Source organism: Tiliqua scincoides, chromosome 1 (assembly GCF_035046505.1).
Source record: "Tiliqua scincoides isolate rTilSci1 chromosome 1, rTilSci1.hap2, whole genome shotgun sequence".
Taxonomy (NCBI): domain Eukaryota; kingdom Metazoa; phylum Chordata; class Lepidosauria; order Squamata; family Scincidae; genus Tiliqua; species Tiliqua scincoides.
Window position 1 is genome coordinate 143762648 of NC_089821.1, and position 22916 is coordinate 143785563.

The 22916-nt window shown below is 43.3% G+C and overlaps 1 protein-coding gene across 2 annotated transcripts in view; it reads left to right on the plus strand.

Annotated features, from left to right (window-relative positions):
• KIF16B (kinesin family member 16B) overlaps positions 1 to 17928 on the plus strand; it is a 134487-nt gene extending 116559 nt beyond the window's left edge. For both annotated transcript variants that reach the window (XM_066609447.1, XM_066609493.1), the window contains one exon: positions 13898 to 17928. In XM_066609447.1, coding sequence (XP_066465544.1) covers positions 13898 to 14056 — 159 coding nt within the window. In that variant the 3' untranslated portion in view covers positions 14057 to 17928. The remainder of the gene's footprint in view (positions 1 to 13897) is intronic.
• Positions 17929 to 22916: the final 4988 nt, after the last annotated feature.

Consider the following 22916-nt stretch of genomic DNA (forward strand, 5'->3'; position numbering starts at 1 on the left):
TCTATGAAAGATTAGAACTATTCAATTGTAAAAATCCCTACAGGGGTTTAGAACAGCCTGCCTATGTAAACCGCCTTGGATTAAAGTCTGAGAAGAAATCTGATGACCAAAGAAAGGCGGCATATAAATACCTGTATAAATAAATAAATAAATAAATATTGTTTTTGCTAGAGTTCCTATAGAAATTTGTCATAAAAGAAAAATAAGACAGAGATCCTGGTCTCGGGTATGTGATAGACTGGACCTTAAAAGCTATTTCTTTAGCTCCTGGTCAGATTCATCCGGTTTTTCCTTCTCTTTCACTGAGCTGCAACCCTATATAAGCCTCTAAGCTGCCATCATTCTAGATATTTCCAGGCCTCAGAGACATCTGTTTCAAATCCTATTATGAAAGGACACCAATATTTTTGTGGAGTCAAAAATTCTAGTAGTAGACAGCTGGAGGAAGCATGACTCATCAGGGTATGAATGGACCTAAGGCATCATTAAATATAAATAAAATTGAGAAATTTGTCTTTTTACTTCTAATGCCATGAAAACTCCAAAGGCATGAAAAAGTATAAAAGTACACGGTAACTTCAGCATTTGCATTCATATGCTAGGTTATTTCAAAAGAAGGCCTCCATACAACTTTCTTGGTTCTTGAAAAGGGGTGGAAGAGTCTCTTTGTTTAGGCTGTTTTTACAATGGTGATAGACACACTGTGCTCCAGATAGAGACATGATGAAGCAGGAAGCCATCCCATGGGGGGCAGGGAGGAGAGATACAGTCAGCTAGGATATTTGAGGTACCTAGGAGAGTCACCTCCTATTTAAATCCTTCGTGTTGGGCTGAAAATTCCACCTCCTGTTTAGCAGAAAAGGTTTCTAAAGATCTACCATGTGAAAGAGGACTAAACCTTACCAGTCTTAGAGGAGTATGCTGATGAAGTTAACTCCTTCCTGTGTGATAGGCAATGAGTAACTTGTGATGGATCTTGTAATGATGTAAATTCAGCATGTGCACACAGTCATATCAGTGACTTAAGTTACTAAGGGAACAATCCTAACCAGGTCTACTCGGAAGTAAGTCCTATTTTGTTCAAAGGGGCTTACTCTCAGGAAAGTATGGTTAGGATTGCAGCCTAAGTTATTAAAACTTAGGGGCAAGTTACTCAGATGAGGGAGCAGTTTGCGCTTTTAAAAATATGATGTTGGTTAAGGCAATAAAGTTTTAAATCCGTCTAATTTTCGTAACATTTTTGTGCTCGTTTCTTCACATGGGCACAAAAGGGAAGCAGAGAGCAAAAGATAAGCATATGGATATCAGTGAAGATGCTAAAATGAAGTGTGTGTGTGTGTGTGTGTGTGTGTGTGTGTGTGTGTGTGTGTGTGTTTAACCAGCAATTAAGCACATCAGTGAAAGAAACTAAACTGAACCTGAAGGAAACTAATCAGGAAGGAAAGTTGTTGAGGAACAAGGAGGGAGAATGCACTCAAGAAGTAGAACAGTGGTCTCCAAGCTCCGGCCTTTTCAGCCGGAAAAGGTGGTTGTGAAACCTTACTGTTCTAGCGCATAGCAACCAGTTTTCATGCTGTGCAATTACAAAGTCTTGCACCGAGTAGCCACTTCTTCTGTGATCACCCCAGACGGCTCTCTGCCCCAGTTTCCTGGGGAAGCGGCTGCCCAGCATGAGGCTCTGCGATCACACTTTGCTAAAACTGGTCGCTGTGCGCCAGAATGGTAAGGTTTAGCCACCACTATATCGTGCCCAGAATGAATGAATATTCCAGGATACTGGACTCAGCCCACTGGCCGGAGTTTGGAGGCCCATGGAGTAGAGGATGTAAAAACAACATTTTGTTGAAAATTGGTATAGCAATATTCTTAATATTAGTTGGGGTTTATAGAAGACCAGGATACTAGAAGAGTAAGAAAACGAGAAAGGGCATGAAGCAAGAGAGAAGAGTAGATAAATGAGTGGCAACAAGAAAGTGAAACTCAGTTATGTCACTGAAGTTCATAATTATCTGGTTTGGAATTTGTAAAGGTTGTGATGCTCACTCGTTTTGTAAATCGAGCATTGTTTCTCATAAAAATTCTTTTCTGGCTGACCATGTAGCCTTTTGTTTCATAAGTATCCTCTCTGTTTGAATCAGTTCTCTTGATTTGTTCCTTGTTGACCCTGATCTAGTTCTTAAATTCCATTCTTATTTCAGAGTGTGCTTGGGAGTCCAGTTCCCAAGGAGCAACATAATAAGGTGCATCCACACAGCACCATCAGTGCATCTATTCCAACATTATGAATTGGAAAAATATAAGCTTCTTTTTTTCTTCAGCTCTTAGAGATCATAAGTAGCAAGCGGATTCTGCATCAAGCTGACAGGAGTTTGCCCATCACTAATGCAAGCATTTGACAGTCAATGGAGTTTTAGAGAGCTATTGTAGACAGCAGAAAAAAGAAGTAATATGATCACTATGACAAGTGGAATAGATTATTTGAGCTGAAGAAAACAAAGGAACAGTGTTTGAAAAAAGAGGCAGAAAGGCCAAGCAAAAGTATATCCTACGAGTCAATGTGAGAAATGAAAGAGCTTTAATAAGAGCTATCCAAAAAAGAGAGAAGTTTGACATTTGTTATTGACTATTAAAAAGATGAAAGAGTCAAAAGCTGAATGACTGTGCCCCCCCCCCACAGATTCCCCCGAGAGGAATCAAAAATAACTGATATTTTTTAAGTACAGAATAAACAGTTGAATTGCTTGGTAGAAAAAGAAATGGGGTAGAACAATGGTGAAGCAATCAAGCGCCTAATTTTCCATTGTTCAGGGCTAGGTACAGCATTGTAGCTAGGGAAAGAGATCAGGCAACAGAGTTGAAATTCATTGGTATGGTGATGCTGAAATGATATTGGAGATACAGAAAATTCAGTTGAGAGAATATTCAAAAAGCGGAACCGGAACAGAATTTTACGAGATGCCAGTAGTTAATGGGAAAGGAGAGGATTTGTTTTGTTTTGCAGGAATCACTTGAAGGAGAAGTTAGGAAAGCTGTGCTGGAGCCAGGAAAGACAGAAAAATGTAGAGTCCAAGATTGCAGAAAATCAAGACAAAGCACAACAGAGCGAGACATCTTGAGAAGATTACATTTATATTGATATGTTTAGGTAGAGAACCTGTATGAGTATGATTGGTTTGTTCTGGGGCCACAACATTACTATTTACAGAGGCAGCCAGTGATGCAGTGTCTGGGGGTGGGCGGAAGCAATGTAGTGACATCTGCTTGTATTCCATCTGAGTACAAACAACTGCAGCAGTCCTATATTTCTGATAGCATGCAGTTCCACCTTTTATATGTGGTCAGATGCACAGTACCCAGGAGCTCTGCTCTCATACTTCTGCTCAATCAACCAAAAATACATGAGGTATATAATCCTAATTTGGAGTCATTTTTGTTTGTTTGTTTTTAATCTGAGTAGTAATAATGCTTTAGCTGTGTTGAGTGTATTGAAGAAAATATTTCATAACATTTTTTAGCTTCAGAATCATGGCTTCAGTGAGGCTAATACCAAAGAGTTTCGAAGCTATGTTGTTGGGTGTAGGGAAGCAAAGAATTGCTTAATTGCTCAGATTAAATCATACAGTTCAGAAAGTTGTTACTGTGCCTATGTTCAGTCTAATTGTTCAGTCCATTGAAGGATATTCATCAGATATCTGTCTAGTTTTCTGGACTCCTTAGATCAGGGGTGTCAAACTCATTTCATACCAAGGGCCGAATAGCATTAATGATGTTTGCTGAGGGCCAGAAGTGATGTCATTAGGCAGGAAGTGATGTCATTAAACAAGTCATAACAAAAAAACACTTTTTCTCACTTAGGAATTTATTAGCTGCAAATGACAGAAGAGAAAATATGCAAATCTTGATCATCTTTCAAGATATTGGAGAGCCCCATTTTCATGTGGGCTGCCCTTTCAGCAGTAATACCTGAGCACTGCTCAGCAGCTGAAAATCTGAGGGCCAGATAAAAAGCTTTTGAGGGCCGCATCCAGCCCCCGGGCCTTATGTTTGACATCCCTGCCTTAGATTGTAAGATTTTTATATAACTTTTTCCAAGGTCTGAAGAATGTGGTCATATTTTCTTGGATGTGAATCAGAAATGCATAGTATAATTAGCATAAAGTCTGAAAAATCATGATCATTCTGTTCACAGAGCAGCACAAATGTGATGTGAAAGGAGTAAAGAGAGAGAGAATGTGAGTGTGTGTAGGGAGGATTGTGGGGTGTTTGTTTTGTCTGCCTTCCCTTATTGCCTTCAGAATGTAGAGAGAAAAGTAACCAAAGCCAGGCCACTGAGAAAGAGTTGGAAAATGACAAACACTCCCCAGGTTTCTCTGCTGAAAACAATAAATTTTATATTGGATCAGATTGTTGCATTAAAGGGGCAATGAGGCGGAACAAAGCCCACACTCTTCATTAACAGTGGTGGCTTTTGGAGTCACTACACCAAGCGACTCTGGGTTGCCTCAGTGGATCTAGTGCCCAGTTGGCTTTCTAATCAGAGAGCCTCTGTAAAGTATGATTGGGTGGTTGTAGCTCAGTGGTAGAGAGATACCTTTCATCTAGTACAGGGGTGTCCAAAGTTTTTGGCAGGAGGGCCACATCATCTCTCTGACACTGTGTCTGGGGCCAGGGGAAAAAAAGAATTAATTTACATTTAAAATTTGAATAAATTTACATAAGTTTACATAAATGAATATATTAAAGATGAACTTATATGAATGAATGAAGGTCTTGCAATAGCTCAAGGCCTATAAAAGGCCTTGCACAAAGCAAGGCTGGCCTTTCCTTTGCTGCCGCTACTGCATCACAGACATGAAACAACAAGCATTGGAGGGAGCCCTCATCCCACAGCTCACGCAAGAGGTCAAACAGTCGCCCTCACTCTGAGAGCAGTTGCGTTGGGCCAGCGTGGGCTCCAACAAATCTCCAGAGGCTCATTGGAGACTGGGGGCTCCCTGAGGGCCGCATTGAGTGGCCTCAAGGGCCGCAAGTGGCCCCAGGGCCGGGGTTTGGGCATCCCTGATCTAGTAAATGCTTGAATCAGACCTCGGCATCTTCAGTTGATTGGATTTTGGGGCTACGTAAGTCTGAGATTTTAGACAACCAGTCAGAGTATGTGATGCTGGACTAGGTGGACCAATGGTTTGACTTGGTTTAAGGCAGTTTCGTATAGTCACATGGTTTACTGCAGTGGGGGGGAAATGTTGACCTTTCCTCACACTTTGTAGCACTTTCACCATATTAACAAATGACCCATCCTTCTTTTGTCTCAACATTGCTACTCATATGCATTCTCCTTCCCTTTTTTATGTGTGACATACATTATGATCAACCTCCCTCTGTGTTTTAAGCCATTTCTGCCTAATGTTACATATACACAACAGGGATCAAATGTGTACACCTGTGGGCTGGTCAGAAATGAATTAAAAAGAGTTTACTGAAAAAGCGGTGACTGAAGTGATTCAAACCAGATCATGGTTTTTTTAAGGGTTATTTATTTAATGAATTTCTACCCCGCTTTTCTCCCAGTGAAGGCACTCAAGGTGGCTTACAACATCAACCAATCCATAAAAACAGTAAAAAGCAATAAAAACAAATAACAAAATCCACTGCAATCCCAGTGGATTGCAACAAATATTTAAAAGATTGAAGTGTTAAAATGCCAGTTAATCATTGAAAGATGATTTTACACAAAAGTTATTGCATAACTTTCTGTTAACTGTAGGGAAAATTATGACCTCAGAATTGCTTTTGCAAGTTAGAATTACTGTAAATCCAGATAGTATTATTAAATAATAACAAACTTATTTAAACTCTGCTGTTGGCTTCAGGTACAGTCAGCCTTTTTTAGTAGATTGAGACCAATGCAAGTAAACTACATTATGTTAATACAACTAGAAAAGCAGTTAGGACAACTCTTGAATCTTCAGAAAGCTATTCAGTTTTATAATAACTTTTAAGGTTTATACCATAAAAAATCTGCAAAGTCCACAATGTAGAATGGTGCAGAAAACATTAGAATAATGGCTCCCTGGCTCATATAGTGCCCAATACTGAGTCAAAGTTATATAGAGGATATATAAAATATTAAAATAATTTTCCTATTAAAATAATTTTCAATAAGTTTTTTAATGAGTGTAGATTCACTCTTGACCTAATTTAAACCCAAGCAAAGTTGCTCAGCCTGGTCAATAACAAGATCAACACTTTAGTAGGCATCCTCTCAGGGGTGTTTGAAATGGAAGGTTAAAGATTTGAAAGTGAACTAAGCATAGCTGGCTCTATATAGATCTACTTCATCTGTGTAAAGGGTATAACAATGTAGGACAAACCAAAAGGGCACTACCATCATCTTTCTAAATCTCAGGTCAGTTCTCTGAGCAGTAGTCGCATATGTGCTACTGTGAATTGTCCGAATACAAGAATTCCTTTGATCGGGTAACCTTAACAGAAAGAGGGATACATACACTAAAACTTTAAAAGAAAAAAACAACCCCACTGTCTTGCAAGTTTGTGTTACAAGGACTTGATAGGGTGAAAGCTACTGTTCTGAAACATGGCTGTAAAATTATAACTATTTCAAATTATAAAAGTTTTTAAAGTATTAAACATTTTATGTTGATGTGATTTTTTTTTTATTTAAAAAAATTATTGCCAAAGCAAATGCCCATGGTAGCTCACAAGTTTCCATAAAAAATAACAATAAAGCTAACAATAAACAATTAATAATACAGTTGAGGTTTGGAAGTTAAGACCAATGACTGTAGAAGTGGGGAGGGCCACATCTGTAGAGGAAAAGCAGCAAGCAATATATTATACATAGTTGCACAGGAAGCAACTACCAACACATCATCCAATGTTTGATGAAACAAAAATGTTTTGAGCCCTTACCAAAAAGCCATGAGGGAATGGTAGTGCTTAACTCCCCTGGAAGGGAATTCCATAATTGTGGTGCCACTACAGAGAAGACTCACCCTCGCGCCCCCATTTCTCCAACCTGACTCAGAGGAGGCACTTATAAGAGAGCCCCTTAGATGACCTAAGAGGTCAGGCTGGAATTCATGGGTGAAGGCAATCCCACAAATAAACTGGTCCCAAACTTTTATCCCATTCTTCTCCCTTTTGAATATATATATATTTTCTTTTCCAGTAATGTAGTACCATGTGTTGGGATTGCCAAAAAAAGAGCCTTCCCATTCCAAGGAGGCAAGTTATTAGGATAACTGAAGATCTCTCCCTACTGTGAGAAAAGGGAAAAAAGGCCAAGAAAGTTAGCCGTCAGTCCTTGCTGGGATCTCGCTCCTTTTTCTTCAGATGGAACACCTGAGGATGCCTCTTATGACCAGGAAAATCAGAGGACTCTGTAGGCAAGCCAGATTAACAACCACAGGGTTGATAGGTCTCTCAAGGTTGAGCCAGGATCACTGGGGGTTCATGAATGAACATACCACCTGCTTGAGTCTTGGTCAGTTTCTACCTAGAGCTTCCCTGTGCCACCCTCCTGCCCTCTGTGGGTGGTTAGACCTCTCCTTATCCACTCTTCCCTTCTTTCTCCTTGCCTTCATCCTTCAGCCCCTCTGGGTGGTCTTGTCTCTGCCTCATTTCTTGGCCTTTGGTTGCTCCCACTTCCAGCACACCTGGTTCTGTGTTTTTGCTTTCTTTTCCCCAGTCTGCCTCTATACTCAAACCTGCCTCCTTCCTCACAGTCTCCCTTGTAATTTGTCCTTATCCCATCTGTCTCCCAGTCTCTCTCTGTATCTTCTTTTGATTCCTCTCTCTTTTTTTCCGGCTCTCTCAACCTCCTCTCCATCATTTCCCCTCTTCATGCACTCTCCACTCGCTCTTCCTTCCATCCCCAGTCCTGTCTCCATCTCTCTTGTGGTGCCCTAATGTGTCCTCTTTCAAACCCTGCCACTGACTAGCTGACAGCCCTTCCAGCTGTTCAGTGGCAGGAAAACTGTCAGTCTAGGCTATCTGGGAGGAACTTGGCAGTGACATCACCACCAGCCATTGTGATAACCTAGAGAGCTGCTTCCCAGTGGCTTGTCATACCGTGCCATATCACAAACTGCTTGTCAAACTTCAAGGAAAGTTTGAGTGACAAATCAAGAGATCTGTCACTCTAGGAGAAAAAAAATCAAAGACTTCACTGGGCATGACCAAGTACTCAGGGGTGGGCAAACTTTCAAGTTTAGGGATCCTGAACCTTTAACAATTGTGTAGGAGAGAGAGTTTCAGCAGGTACAGCTTGTAATCTGTGAGATGACAAGCTGTACCTGCTAAAATTCCCGCTTCTATACAATTGTTAAAGGTCCAGGATCCCTAAACTTGAAAGTTTGCTCATCCCTGAAGTATGTGTTTGAATCAGTTTTCATGTGTCAAATTCTGTGTGCAGAAATTACCACGAGGGCAGTTTTATGTCTTGGATAGTGGCTATCAAGTTGTAATAGGAGGTTCTATCTGTAGGCTTTTAAAATTAACATTAGTAATAATTTTTCTCTTTCTGGATCAAATGTCTACTTTATGAGACCATGTAAACTCATCTCAAATTGTTGGTTTTCATTCAAAGAATTGTCTCCTCACATTTGTGTACTTCTGTTTAGTTTTGCAGCTACAATGTTTTACCTCTAAGGCAGTATAACTGAAGTCTTGCAAACAATTACTTCAAATTCATATTATCAATGCTACAATAAATCTGCTTAACATGAAGTCTTTGTCTTAATCCTTTAGTGCAGGGGTGTCCAAAGTTTTTGGCAGGAGGGCCACATTGTCTCTCTGACACTGAGTCAGGGGCCGGGGGAAAAAAGAATTAATTTACATTTAAAATTTGAATAAATTTACATAAGTTTACATAAATTAATATATTAAAGATGAACTTATATGAATGAATGAAGGTCTTGCAATAGCTCAAGGCCTGTAAAAGGCCTAGCACAAAGCAAGGCTGGCCTTTCCTTTGCTGCCGCTGCTGCGTCACAGATGTGAAAGAGCAAGCAATGAAGGGAGCTCTCAACCCACAGCTCACACAGAGAGGTCAAACAGTCGCCCTCATGCCAAGAGCAGTTGCGTCGGGCCAGTGCAGGCTCCAACAAATCTCCGGAGGGCCAGAGGCTCATTGGAGTCTGGGGGCTCCCTGAGGGCCGCATTGAGAGGCCTTGAGGGCCGCAAGTGGCCCCCGGGCCAGGGTTGGCGTTGGATTCTGTTGGCATTGGATTCCTCTTGGCCTGCCCTTCACAATGGACCAAGGCACATTCATCTACTCATAAGGAAATGCACAGTATCGCTCAGTTTCACTTTCCATAGGTTCAGTGCATTTTGCTCATTTGCTATCAGTTTGTCAGTTACAGCTTCGACCCACCCACAATCAGGTCACAATCCACAGTTTGAGAAACCCTGTGCTATGGGCATGGTGTTATATTAACTGGTATGCAGTAGATTCATAACCTAGAGAAACCCTTTATTTAGCCATTTGCAACTGTAGGACACAACCTTTTTTAAAAGTTAAGATGTAAAATTACTTCTTGATGAAAGCATCTGTAAGCGGTTTTTCACGCAACAGAAATTCAGATGAAGCCTTCCAGGCACATACAACATCAGATTTATATTCAGATGCTGCTTGCCAACAGCCCAAGCAGAATGACTTGAGACTGGCCTGGGTTACACTTGCCTGGAATGTATGCAGCACCATGTACATGTGTTTATAAATATATTGGCAGAGCTATCCCTTGGGTAGGGCAATTGGGGTAGCCCTGCAACTTCATTACTGATATATGACTATAGTAAGGGGGCCCTGCACTGGTTGAGAGCCCAATCCTGAGCTGTCCGGGGCGTGCGGCTGCAGTTGCGCCAAAAATGGCTGCCGCCGCATCTTGTACTCTTCAGGGAGCCACCAGCGGTTCCTTGGGAGAGGGGAACTTTCATCCCCTTCCCCTGGGTAAAGAGAGTAGCACCACAATGGGGTTACTCAATTCGCCGCCAACAAAAAGGTTGACGGTGAATCAAGAGCCTCTGTTTAGGGCGGCGAGCCCAACCTGAAGGCTCTGGATCTGCCTGCTTCCCTCCCTCCCCGCTCCCTCCCCTGGCACTCCTACCCCCGCCCTTCCCTGCCTCCTGACTCCGCATAACGCCTCCTCCCAGCACCTCTCCCCACCCTCCGCCCCCCTCCCCGGAACACCTCCTCCCCACCTCTCCCCACACCCCTGTTTGCCTCTCCACTGCTCAGCGGTCCGTGTGACCCCCGAGCGGCAGAGGTCAGGTGCCCGCTTGGCAGTAGGGCCTGAAAACGTACCTTATGGTACGTTTGTGACAGTGCGCTCCGGCGGTGAGCTGGTGTGCCGAGCCCAGGATTGGGCTCTCAGTTGCCTCAGGCCCCCACCCTTCTAGGGATGGCTCTGTGTATCAGGCAACACCTAGAGCTGTGACTTTACCAGGGCTTTTTGCTGCCTTCATTTTCTTTTATGCATGCAAATGTGCAAGTAAGGGACCGTTTTGTGAACTGATTATGTCTAATGCTAATGCATGTTCTGCATTACCTGTTGGCATTCTCCTTGAAGGAATTTTTTCATTAAAAAAAAGTTAGTGCAGACTGTGGGAAGCTTCAATCAAAAACACATTGGTGTTCCTGAGACAGTCACCTATATGCCAGCTTGCTGCCGTTATCATTGTAATGCACACTTCCATAGCACTAGCATAATTAATTTCAGAACACTTTAGGAGTGACTAGGGAAGTCAGTTATCTTTACTTGAAGAAGTACCTTCTAAAAATAGAAGTTTTGCTTTATTACAGAAGTGCTCAAAATAAATTTGATGCCGTATGCATCTCTCAACTTTTTCATTTTTCCTAAGGATATTATACTAAAAAGATTATTTTTTGCCTGAATCCATGATTACAGTGTGCAGTGTCATGGGGGATCCAGCAATGCTGTTATCATTAACCAGTCTGTAACTGAGCAACCCTTGATCTATTTAGTGTTGATAAGATTTCCCTTACAGCTCCTTATACTTCATCTTTTCTTTTGATTTATTCTCTATCAGATATCCTTCATGTATCTTTTGTTGCAATGTCGCATTTGGACATGTGTTTCATTAATCCCACGTAAATTTCATGATGTTTCCACCAACACAGAGTCTGTACAGTTTTGTGTAAATTATCTTCATGCCAGGGAGATTCATCAGTTGCAGTTTCTTATATAGTTGAGTGCGCAAGCCTGACCCTGAGATGGGCCAACGCAAGTCCTTTGTGGTGGCCCAGAGGTGTCACAAAAGTGCTGTAAAGGACTTTCATGTCACCATTCGACATGAATGTCGATCATTCGACATTCAACCATTCGACAAGGCCCGAAGCACCAGCGGACCAGTAAGGCCATGCAGGCCAAGTCAGGCCAGTTCAAAGGCTTGGAGAGGGTGGGAAGGAGGCATTCCTGGGCATGGGGGGGGGCGGCAACTGATCGGGGGTGAGGTCAGAATCCAGCACTTGTGAATCCTAACACCATTCCCAGGTGACCCAGAGCAGCTCCAGGCTGCTTGGATCTGCACCACCTCTTTAGGTGGCACAGACTTACCTGGAGTAAGGGGAAGTCATTACTTGGGGTAAGGCTGCAGGCAGCCTCGACCCTACTCTGGATACAGGACCAGCCTCCCAGTGCAGGTTAGGATTGGACTGTGAGTTTTGTAAATAAATATAATTTTCCAAACATTTTGTGACTGCTATGTGTGTAGAACTGAGAATTCCGTTCCATGTTGGCATTCTTCTTTGGGGTCAAAGTGCACAAGTTATTAAACATGTCTTTGCCGCCTATGTGTGCATTTTCATTTAAAATAACAGTCTGGGGGAAGGGCAATCTGGATTAGAACCACAGTGTGGAAAAATGGGTTCAACCCTTTGACTCCCATGCCATTTTCTTGCTGATATTCACCTTGAAGTGGCTATTTGACCTTGAAAGTGTCATTGCAGAAACAGCCTTGTATGCAAGTCTCAGATGGAAAAAAAAATGTTGGTAGGAAATAATGCCCCCATAGCTGCTATTTTAAATGGAAGAACCACATGCAGATGAGATGACAATGTTTACGATATCTTGTCTAGTTTGGCTTATAGTTTACAGTGAATTTTCACACAGATGGTTTTACGAGATACCTCTAGAAGTGAGATCAAGAAGATGCATAAATGACTTGTCTTATCTGTATGATTTGTGTAATCTCTGAAAGATGAATTCTTATACCTTTGCATGGTAAATGTGCAAGTCTATCCCATATCTGGAGGTCATGCATCTGTTTGTAAAAGACATTTGTACTCATTCTTCCTCCCCGCATGTTAAAGCAAAAGCATGGAAAGAAGGCTTCCTACAATACTTAGTTACCTGAAGCATAGTAACGATAATGAGGAAGGTAAACATAATGCTTGTTCCAATAGCTTTAGTCAAGCCAAACTCCCTGTCATTTTAGTAGCCTTATGAGAAAAGAAGAAATGCCTATTATTATTATTTTTAATTATAGCTAATCTAGATTTTGCACATAGTGCTGTTCTGGAACATCGGAACAGTAACTATCCCTGAAGTTTACAAAGTTCTAGTAATGTTGGAAGCACTGAAGGGGTGATACAGGGCATTGCCTTAGGGACAACCTAGATGTGGCATGATTTTAAACATCATAGGGGGAGCTGAATTGTGTCAGAATTTGGGAAGATTAGGGTTAACTGTTTCCTCCAACACAATTTTCTTGATTAAAATTGTGCCACAAAACCACTATTTTCACAACAGGGAAAATGCCCAGTATCGTATGGGTCTCAATCCAATTGTGCAACCAGCTTTTTAAAAAATTGTTTGATCCTAAACTTGAATCTCTCAGATCAAGTGTACTTTGACTCTTACTTGTCTAATAAAAGTGGTATCCAAATAGCCACTCAGATTTCATATGAAGTACTTTTGCTAGTACTGTACTGCAGCGAGTCATGGACTCTCCACTCACAACAGGAGAGGAAACTGAACGCTTTCCACATGCGCTGCCTCCGACGCATTCTCGGCATCACCTGGCAGGACAAAGTTCCTAACAACACAGTCCTGGAACGTGCTGGAATTCCTAGCATGTATGCACTGCTGAAACAGAGACGCCTGCGTTGGCTCGGTCATGTCATGAGAATGGATGATGGGCGGATCCCAAAGGATCTCCTCTATGGAGAACTTGTGCAAGGAAAGCGCCCTACAGGTAGACCACAGCTGCGATACAAGGACATCTGCAAGAGGGATCTGAAGGCCTTAGAAATGGACCTAAACAAGTGGGAAACCCTGGCCTCTGAGCGGCCCACTTGGAGGCAGGCTGTGCAGCATGGCCTTTCCCAGTTTGAAGAGACACTTTGCCAACAGTCTGAGGCAAAGAGGCAAAGAAGGAAGGCCCATAGCCAGGGAGACAGACCAGGGACAGACTGCACTTGCTCCCAATGTGGAAGGGATTGTCACTCCCGGATTGGCCTTTTCAGCCACACTAGACGCTGTGCCAGAACCACCTTTCAGAGTGCAATACCATAGTCTTTCGAGACTGAAAGTTGTCAATACAATACTTTTGCTAGCCAGTAGAGTTGGACTTGTTTTTTCTTTTGAAGTGCTTGCTCCCATTCTGTATCACAAATTGCATCTGAAATGTCCTCCTATTTCAAAAGTTGCTGTTGAAGAAAAATAGTCTAATGGAAGTAGTTGTATGGTTCTCTGGGTTCTGGCTTCTCTAGTATTTGCAGAAATTTAACATATGATTTTGAATTTTAATTGTAACAGATTCCAGTTATAAACATTTCCTCTCTTCAGGTGTTTCCATAAGCAAGTAATGCGTTTTCCATGTGATGATTGTGATCCTGGCTTTCTTGTCTCTGCAGACATACCTCAAGAACTTCTTCGGTGCAATGCTCAACTCTCCATCATCCCCGCTGCATGTCAATAAAGAGGACCTGAGCCTGTCAAAACATGTTATCTGTGAGTTCTCATCGTTCTTCAAGAAAGGTGTATTTGACTACAGCAGCCATGGCACTGGTTAATTGTTTGGGCCTGCCTTCCTGTTCGTTGAACAACAAACTCATAGCCTCGTCTTCCATTCTGCTCCGCTCAGAAAAAAATACATTCTGCTCCGCTCACAAAAAAATACAGCGGAATGTTTTGCATCCCAGGAAAGCTTCTGCCAGAAACAGTGACTGTTGAAAACAGATACAGTGCTGCTTAACTACAGCCTTTTAACAGCTCCTCTGTCTGATCCTTGGTTCATTTTCTGGCATGGAATATGGAAACAGTTTCCTGTTGAAAACTGGTTTGAAAATGATACAAATTTTTCGGGCTGTTTTGGATCCACTCATCAGCCAAAGTTCTTCCTTGCACAAGTTCTCAGGCAATTTGTTACAGCCTTCCCTGGCAATTTCCAAGTTTCTCTGATTATGCTGTCAGCAGGCAGACAAGCTTATTCTTAAGCAAGTTTCCTGTTTGGGTTGTTCCCAATTTTGTACTGTTGAATTTATGCCCTGTTGATGAGTTTTCATCCAAAGAACTGCACTTTATCTATTTGAATCGCATCATTTTCAGCTTCCACATATTACCTTAAATTTGAATGTTTACAAAATATATATTGCAGAGAACTTGAAGTCTCTTAAGTCTTCTGCACTTGATTACACAGATGCAGAGTGAATCACTTGCCATTAAGTTAAAAGAAAAGAAAGCAATAACTATCGAATTAAATGAGGATAGCTTTTCACGTTTTCTACAGATTGTAGCTGTATGTTATGTATCATGTCTATGTCTAGTGTCCATATCGTGTTCATGTCTAGGCATAAAATACATGCAAAATGGAATCTTTTTAAAGTTTGTTTTCCATGAAACTGTAACGCTAACTCATTAACTGACCCTTAGTTGCAACAAAAAAATTTAAAAATATTTTAAAATGCTTTAAAACTCAGGGCTTCTTTAGATTTGCACATGTATAGAGGCAAAATATCCATTTTGTAAAGGAACAGATTGAAAAAAATATTGTGACATACAATGGAGGCATGTACATGTACTGTATATAATAAAGAGAAAAAAGCAGAACTCACTAACTTCAAGATACCACAGAACTCATTTGTAAGCTTGATTTCATAGAGTTTAAAAGGATTGTCTAGTTCATCAAAACAGAGACTTTATGACTCTGTTGATATTAGCCAATGTCTATAGAGTTCTTGTATTTCAGGGAGAAATTAATCTTCATTTTATTGTAAAGGGAGGGCACTTTGTATCAGATTTTCATAGATCTTTATTCCATATATTAATGTTAATAACAGGAGCTCTGCTCAGAGGGGTTTGAGGCAGAGCTACTCATTGAGAATTGGGCTGTACAGGCCTGTTTCTGGGGCAACTTCCTTCTCTTAAGAGATTTACATAGATTTTTGTATTTATAGAGAGAGAGAGAGAAGAGCCACAGATTTCCGTCTTCCCCACTCCTTCAATTCAGTACCCCAAAATCTGGAAAGAAATTAGGCAGAGAAGAATTTTATAAGCATCTCCAGTTACCTTTTTTCCCTTCAAAGAAGCTAGCACTCTTCATTCCTCAGACAAATGCATATAACTGAATCAAAAATCATTCTCCAGGGGTTCCAGCATGATTCTTTCTTCATGGGAAGTGTCACTACTTGGCTAATAGGTGTGTAGCAAGTGATAGCAAAAGGAGGGACTTCCCTTTATGTCAAGGACTGGCCCTGCCTGGCTAGCAGGACTTAGGCCTTTGTGCAGCACTGATAAATTAACTTTGCAAGTTGAAATTTACTGACAGAAAAACCATTTCATTTTCTCAGTATCCTTACCCCATCCTAATTAGGGATTTGTGCCACAGCATCTTCATTTTGGCCCAGAAGCTGAAACAAGGAGCAATACCAGTGGGTGTGTCTCCTCACTTCCTCAGATACAAATGGTCTGTGCTTTTTTCTTCTCTTTATTGTCATGCAGGGCCACCTAATAGTGCTATTTCTTGCCAGTGATGTTATTCAACACTCTGCAGACTACAGAGACAGGCTAATGGTCTCTTTGATAAAAGGAGGGAAAAGAAAGCAAAACCACTGGTGCTTGCCCTAATCCTCACTCTGCACTAAGGTGAAGGATTGAGGACAACAGAGTATTGACAATCTTTCTTGATCCTTAAAGGAATTCTCCTGTCGTGGTGTCCCATAGTACTCCAGATTATGGGTGCCATTTGAGATGCAAAGATATTCAATCAGGGAATTACTTGATATGTTTCACGTTCTCCAAAAAAAAAACTAAGAGGTGAGAGCAATTTTACATCTAAAATGTCTCTGATATTTCATAAAGAAGTAGCATTTCATGATGGAAGCTCTGTATATAATAGGTTCCAAATCCAATCCCTAACATCTCTAGTTAAAGGATCGCAGGAAATGGAACTGGGAAAAAGATGTTGGAAAGAGACCTTGGAGAGCTGCTGCCAGTCCAACAAAAGTGTACAGTGTTAGACAGATCAATGTTATGACTCAGTATAAAACAGCTTCATAAGAATTCAGGGTACTGGTTGTTGGCAACCTTCAGTCTCGGAAGACTATGGTATCATGCTCTGGATGGTGGTTCTGGCACAGCGTCTAGTGTTGCTGAAAAGGCTGATTCGGGAGTGACAATCCCTTCCACACTGGGAGCAAGTGTAGTGTGTCCCTGGTCTGTCTCCCTGGCTGTGGGCCTTGATAGTTTTTGGACCAGGATGCCTGAAGGATTGTCTTTTCCCATATGAATCTACCCATACCATGAGGTAATCTGGAACAACTCTTCTGTGTGTCCCATAGTTATCCAATGTAAGACAAGAAGAGAGGTGTCTGATGACCTTCTCCATTGCAGCCCCTCCTTGTGAAATCTGCTCCCCAGGAAGTTTGCTGTGTGACTTCTCTCTATTTCATTGTACTGAGAAGACACATTTATTTTCTTTGGCTTTTTCAGGGTATGTCTAAAACATTCAGTTGCTTTGGTTATTGCTCGCCATTTAGGTTCCCTGTGTTTGTTTTATGCTGTGTTGCAATTCTGATTTTGTTGTTTTATGGGCTTTTCTAGTTTTATGGCTGCCTCAAATCTTGTAGAAATGTAGTGGGATCAAAATCTTTTCAATAAAATAAATTTGATAAATGTGTATAATGCATTAAAACAGACAGACAATGGCGTTTATTTGGCATTGATAAAACACCTCCAAACACAAATCAAGTAATGTTGCACTTTCCACTAGATCTGTTGGTGCAGTGAAACTATAGATAAACTTTTGTGTTGCACCGCTGTTCCTTGTGTACAGTGAAGAGGCTAATGGTATTGGAGAGATTTTTTTTTTCCAGAAAAGGTAAACACATAATTTTAAAACTTCGGTAAACCTCCAGATCGTTTTTCACATCATTTGACAGTGAAAATCTAGTTGGCCTTAAGAATAGGATTTATGCTTGTTTAGCAAATCCATTTTTGAGCCTTCCTGAGAGCAAGGTTAGAAAATACATACAAACCTATTTGAAAGATTAGATTCTTGGTGGGTTTAAAAGTATTAAATATGAAGGGCTTTTATATTTTAATTTAACTTGTTTATTAATAAAGCCGAAGAAAAATACAGGGCTCATAATGCTTGGTTCAAATAGTAAAATACCATATGTGTGAAATTGTACTGGATTAAGCTACTTCATTTTCCCAAATCTCCTCATAACTTTGTTCACTGTATGAACTCATTCAGTTTTTTCTAAAGTTCTGCTGACAACCTAAAAAACTGTGAACCTCCTCCAGTGTAACATTTACTTTCAATGCCAGGAATCAGCGATATTTTTCAAAGATACCTGAAACTCTGTAGGAACGTTTTCAATGTGTCTTATCTCGTCAGTTTCATTTTGTCAAATGCCTGAATCATTAAATTCTTGTACTCATACATTTTTAGTTCGTTATCATTTATTTTACAATCTTGTATCAGAATGTATTTGGGACACTACTTAGGAATTGTTTGTACAATATGATCTTCTGCTCCTAATGGGTTATACCCAAGCTTCTTAATTTTGATTTCATACTGCATTTAAATTAGTTGTAGTAGGGCAAGGGGAAAGAATTAATTTCTGTCTGATTATCATTTCTATCAAATTCTTATTTTTAACTTGTATCTGACCAGTCTCTTCTCAAACAACTAATAGGTCAGAACTTGTTTGCATTCTGTTACCTTCAAAGTGTATATATGGTTTTTATTTTGCCCAGGTATCCCCCCCCCCCCCCACAAACATGCGTGACACAAAAGACTTGGTTGAAACAGGGCCATGATTTATTCCATTACAAGGCTGCGCAGTGATTGGTGCAATGCAACGGGTACTGTCTATGCTCCACCCCCCTTTAGTGCGGGCACCTAACTAGGAGGAGACAGTTCCTGTCTGAGCCCTCCTTTGGGCGAACCACCTTGACTCAGAACCTGAGCTTGCCCAAGGCTCCCCCAGGTTCTTCATCACCAACCCCTGGAAACGGGGTCCAGCCAGCTGAATTGTTCTGCCCACCCTGAGCCGGGGAACCACGAAGGTGAGCATCCCAATTCCATTCCGGGGTCAAGTCAGGCTGCCTCCGATCTGGGTAGCCTCGGGGCTCAGCACTGGCCTTAACCCAGCCTGTTGCTTGCCTGAAGGTAGACAGCGGTTCCCTATTTCTCCTCCTGTTCCCGCACTACCCTGCCACATGGGGAGGCTAGCCGAGCGCTTAGCATCCCCCTGCCCCATCTAAGAGTCCTTGCAGGACCCATTGCAAGTCTGACAGAAAGATATGGTTCCCGACGTCTGAGAGATGCACGCCATCTCCCCTGTAAAGGTGCGGCAGAGAGCTCACTATATCTGGGTGGCGAAGCACCAGGCCGCCAGCTGCCAACACTTCCCTCCCCAGGTGCGCATTCACCTTCCTTCTGGCTCTATCAACTCTAGCCGGGCTTGTAGTGCACCTCCAAACCTGGTGCGGAAGCAGATCCAACCATATGATGATCAGGCCAGGCATCCAGCTTCTCAGTGTGGCAAGGTCTTCTGCTACCTACTGCCTCCAGGACAGCCCCATCCTCAGGCAAAGGTCATTACCGCCAAGGTGTATGAGAAGCACCTGGGGAGGAGGAGCTTCCTGTATACACTCATATACCATGGGCAGTAAGTGGGCCCAGTTCATCCCTCTTCTGGTGGCCCACTGCACTGAAAGCTGTGCTCCCAGGCCCAGCTGAGATCCAAATTCACTCTTGAGAGATTGCTTGTGAGCGCAGAAGACAATGGAGTGGCCACAAATCAGTGCCCTCACCGGCAGGGAAAGGCCCAAACCTAACAAAAGGAAGGAAAAACAAAACAATGTAAGTAAACATGAATAATCAATTGATAACTAAGATGACCCGCCTGCCTTGGGGCGCATGTAGCTCTTAAATGTCCGAGATCTCCACCTACCTATTCTTTTGATCTCCCCACTATCCCAGCCCACGCCAGCAGCAGCCGTTGCTGCCCCTATCCTAAATGAATGAAGGCCAAACTTGGCTGAGTCTTGGCCAAGGCCGTCCAAACACTTCCTCACCATAGCCAGGAACTGGAACCTGGTGAGGGGCTCCAGCCTCCTCTGCCCCATTAGGGGACCATTATTGAAATCTTGGGATGCACTCACTTTGTGCGCCTCCTGCACTACATTGGCCCCATTCCCAGCACAACAGTGCTCCTTTCATTTGTGCACAAAGAGTGGCCCGTTGGACATGCCTCTTTGAGCCACATACTCACGCAGCCCTGCCACCGGGCAAAGTGGGGAGTTCCCTGCCCCATTCACTTGGACCCGCTGTCCATGACCAACCTGGTCTGTCTTCGACCGCCTCAGCCTCATGCCAGTCTGGGTCCAGCACACATCCGTGACCTGTAGGGCATGCTCAGAGGAGTCCCACCTACTTTGTGCCAAAACCTCACCCAGGCGGAAGGCCCCCCAAAAAAGGACAAGGGCAGCAGCCCTAAACAGCAGTGCTTCAAATGCAGTGAAACAAACTGCACTGAGTGACTCACATAATGAGGCCAGGAGGTCAAACGTAATAGGCTGCATCCTGTCCCCTCCCTTAGGGGCCTCCCGTGACCACCCTGTTAACATTCTCCTAATGTGAAAATCCCCCATGCAGTTAGACAGCCCAGGTGCCTTGGCCTCAAAACCAGGGCCGCCAAGTAGCTGCCAAGTGTATTACTTGCCCTGCCGTTTGACCGGAGGCTGACTAAAAACTGCATCATATGCTCTAGGGGGGTGGGCTAAACACCCGGGAGGCCAGCAGTAGCCCTGAAGCCCCCAAACTCGCCAACTCTCCTTTTATAACTTGCCCAGTTGCTTGGGGCCAGGGAGGCATTCACTGCCCTGTTGACTTCTCACAATCAAGGTTCCACAACCACTGGGGCGTGGGGTCCGGCTTTTCCCTCGCGCAGGGTGCCAACAGGTGAAAAACACTCCTCCTGGAAACAAGAGAGAGCATCGGCTATCCCATTAGCCAAGCCTGGAACATGCCTAGCCACAAATAACATGTTAAGACGTAGGCATTGCAGTACAAAGGCACGTACTAAACACATGACTCTTGGGGACAGGGAGGTTTGCTGATTTATAATGTGAACTACTGCCAGATTATTGCACCAGAATTGCACTGTGGAGTCCTTAAACTCCAACCCCCAGAGGTGGACAGCAACCACAATGGGAAAAAGCTCTAAAAAGGTCAAATCAGCTGTAATGTCTGAGTGCCAACTAGAGGGCCTCTGCCAGCGCACCATCTTCCCTGAAAATAAACCCCAAAGCCTGTGCCACCTGCAGCATCTGAGTGGACTTGCAGCTTTTAGGAAGATAGCCCACATGCCCATATCCTCCCGCATTGCTGGTGTCACTCTGATCAGGTGATGAGGCTTAGAAGCCCTTCTAAGGGCATTTGTTCATCTGGCTGGACTGGCAGCAGCTGAAATGCAGACTCAATGTAGCATTTGCCATTTGTGCCTGAGCCCCACAACCTCTGAGTATAGCCAATGCCTCATCAAATGACGTGTACCGCACCGAGCAAAAATCCTGCAGTATACTATCATTCACTGAAGCACCCCTGGGGAATGAGAGGTGGTGGATCAGCTGCTATTCCCCAGTGTTTTCTTGGGGACAACACCCAAAGGAGAGATGCGAAGGTGTGGCAAGGGAGGTAAATGAAAAAGGGGCCTAGGACCCTGCCTGCGTCAACCTCCGGACCTATCTCCCTCCTCACCACATCTTCCAAACCAGCCACTGATTTCAAATTATTGGCCCAAGCTGCAACCCTAAGTGAGTCCTTTACAGATGTTCAAATCACATTAAATGAACACATAGGGCAGTGGTTCTCAAACTCTCTGGGAGAGTTTGAGAGCCAGTAAGTCCTTGCAGGGTTGGGGGGAGGACGCAGCAGCACGATCCCCAGGAAGTGGAGCGCAATCACTCTGCATCCACTTTCCCTGTTGCGGGGAGCCCTGCCAGAAGTCATGCCGGGCTCCCCGCACCCTGGGGAGGCTGCAGGAGGCTTGGGTAAGTGCACCCAAGCCCTGCAGCCTCCTGAGCACTGCGATCCTGGGGATTGCGCAGCTGCCTTCCCCCCACCTCTAGGCTGCCCCCACCCCTTAAGGGGGCAGAGACCAGGACTCTCAGGCTGGGGCATCACGACACCCCAGTTTGAATAGCACTGACAGGAGATTGACATTGCCAATGGCCCAGAACTCATTCCCAAAACTGTCTGCATGGGAATTCCATTCTGATGAAGGTTTGCAGGTTAGGAGGCAGAGCATCTTCATTTAATGCAGGTTTCGATGTCTGCAAAGGCCTTTTTGTTCAGAAAGTGCATACTATCAGGTGAGTGCATGTGTAATATGGGTCTAGTAGTGCTATAGTAGGAGATATGATACTTCAATTGGCAGTGGACACATGGATTGGTGGTTGAATTTTAACAAAAGAAATTATGGCAGGCTTAAGGAAATTCACAAGTCCTAGGCCCCCATTTCCTTTCCCTATTTTTGCATAGGCAGCCCCCAAATAACCTTCCAAAATAAATAACCCCCAAATAAATAGCGGCTAAGAGGACCAAACCCACAAGGAAGGAGACCAGGCCACCTTGCCGTCTTGCTTGTAATTGCAATGAAATGCACAAGGAGAGAGAGAGACTTTCTTTTTACGATTTCCCTGCTCATAAACCCACATTAACTGGACTCCCACCCTAAAGACCTGCCTTCTTTTCAGGTGTTTGAGAGGCAGGTTTAGACATTCCTGTTCAGACAGGATGGGGTTCACCATTTTTTTTAAAAGATTCCTTCACTGCCTTGAATATGTGACTTTATCTCCTGCAGGGTGACCAGACATCCTCTTTTTCTAGGACATGTCCTCCTTTTTAGTTTTGTGTCCTATGGTGGTGCTCTATCATTACCCTTGCATGTATGAGGTAGCCAGCCAACCAATTTGACCAATTTTTGTTAATTTTCCTGTGCCTCACAACCTCAGGGTCTTTTGTGGGTTCCCCGACCCCAGGAGAAGTCTCAGGTTCTTTATGAAGCAAAAAGAAGATATCCACAAACTCCCCTTTCCAGATTTTCTCCTTCACTGACAAGGCCAGGTGATCCCCGGGAGGGGTGGAGAAGAAACTGGACAGCTGCAATGCTGTAGCTGAATCCCCTGCTGGTGCTGGCTGAGCTGCGAGAGGCTGTGGTGGCTGCATCTACATGCACCTTTGACCTCAGAGTAGACAGGCAAGGCATCCAGCGCCACTGAGTTTGGTGGGGGGCCTGCAGGGCCTCCTTTGTTCTGCCACACCTGGGCGCAAACTGCAGCCTCTGCTGCAGGGCCCTGAGCCCCCTCACCCTGTGACACTATAAGCCCAGGTTGTGTGATGGCCACTGCGGTGGTAGC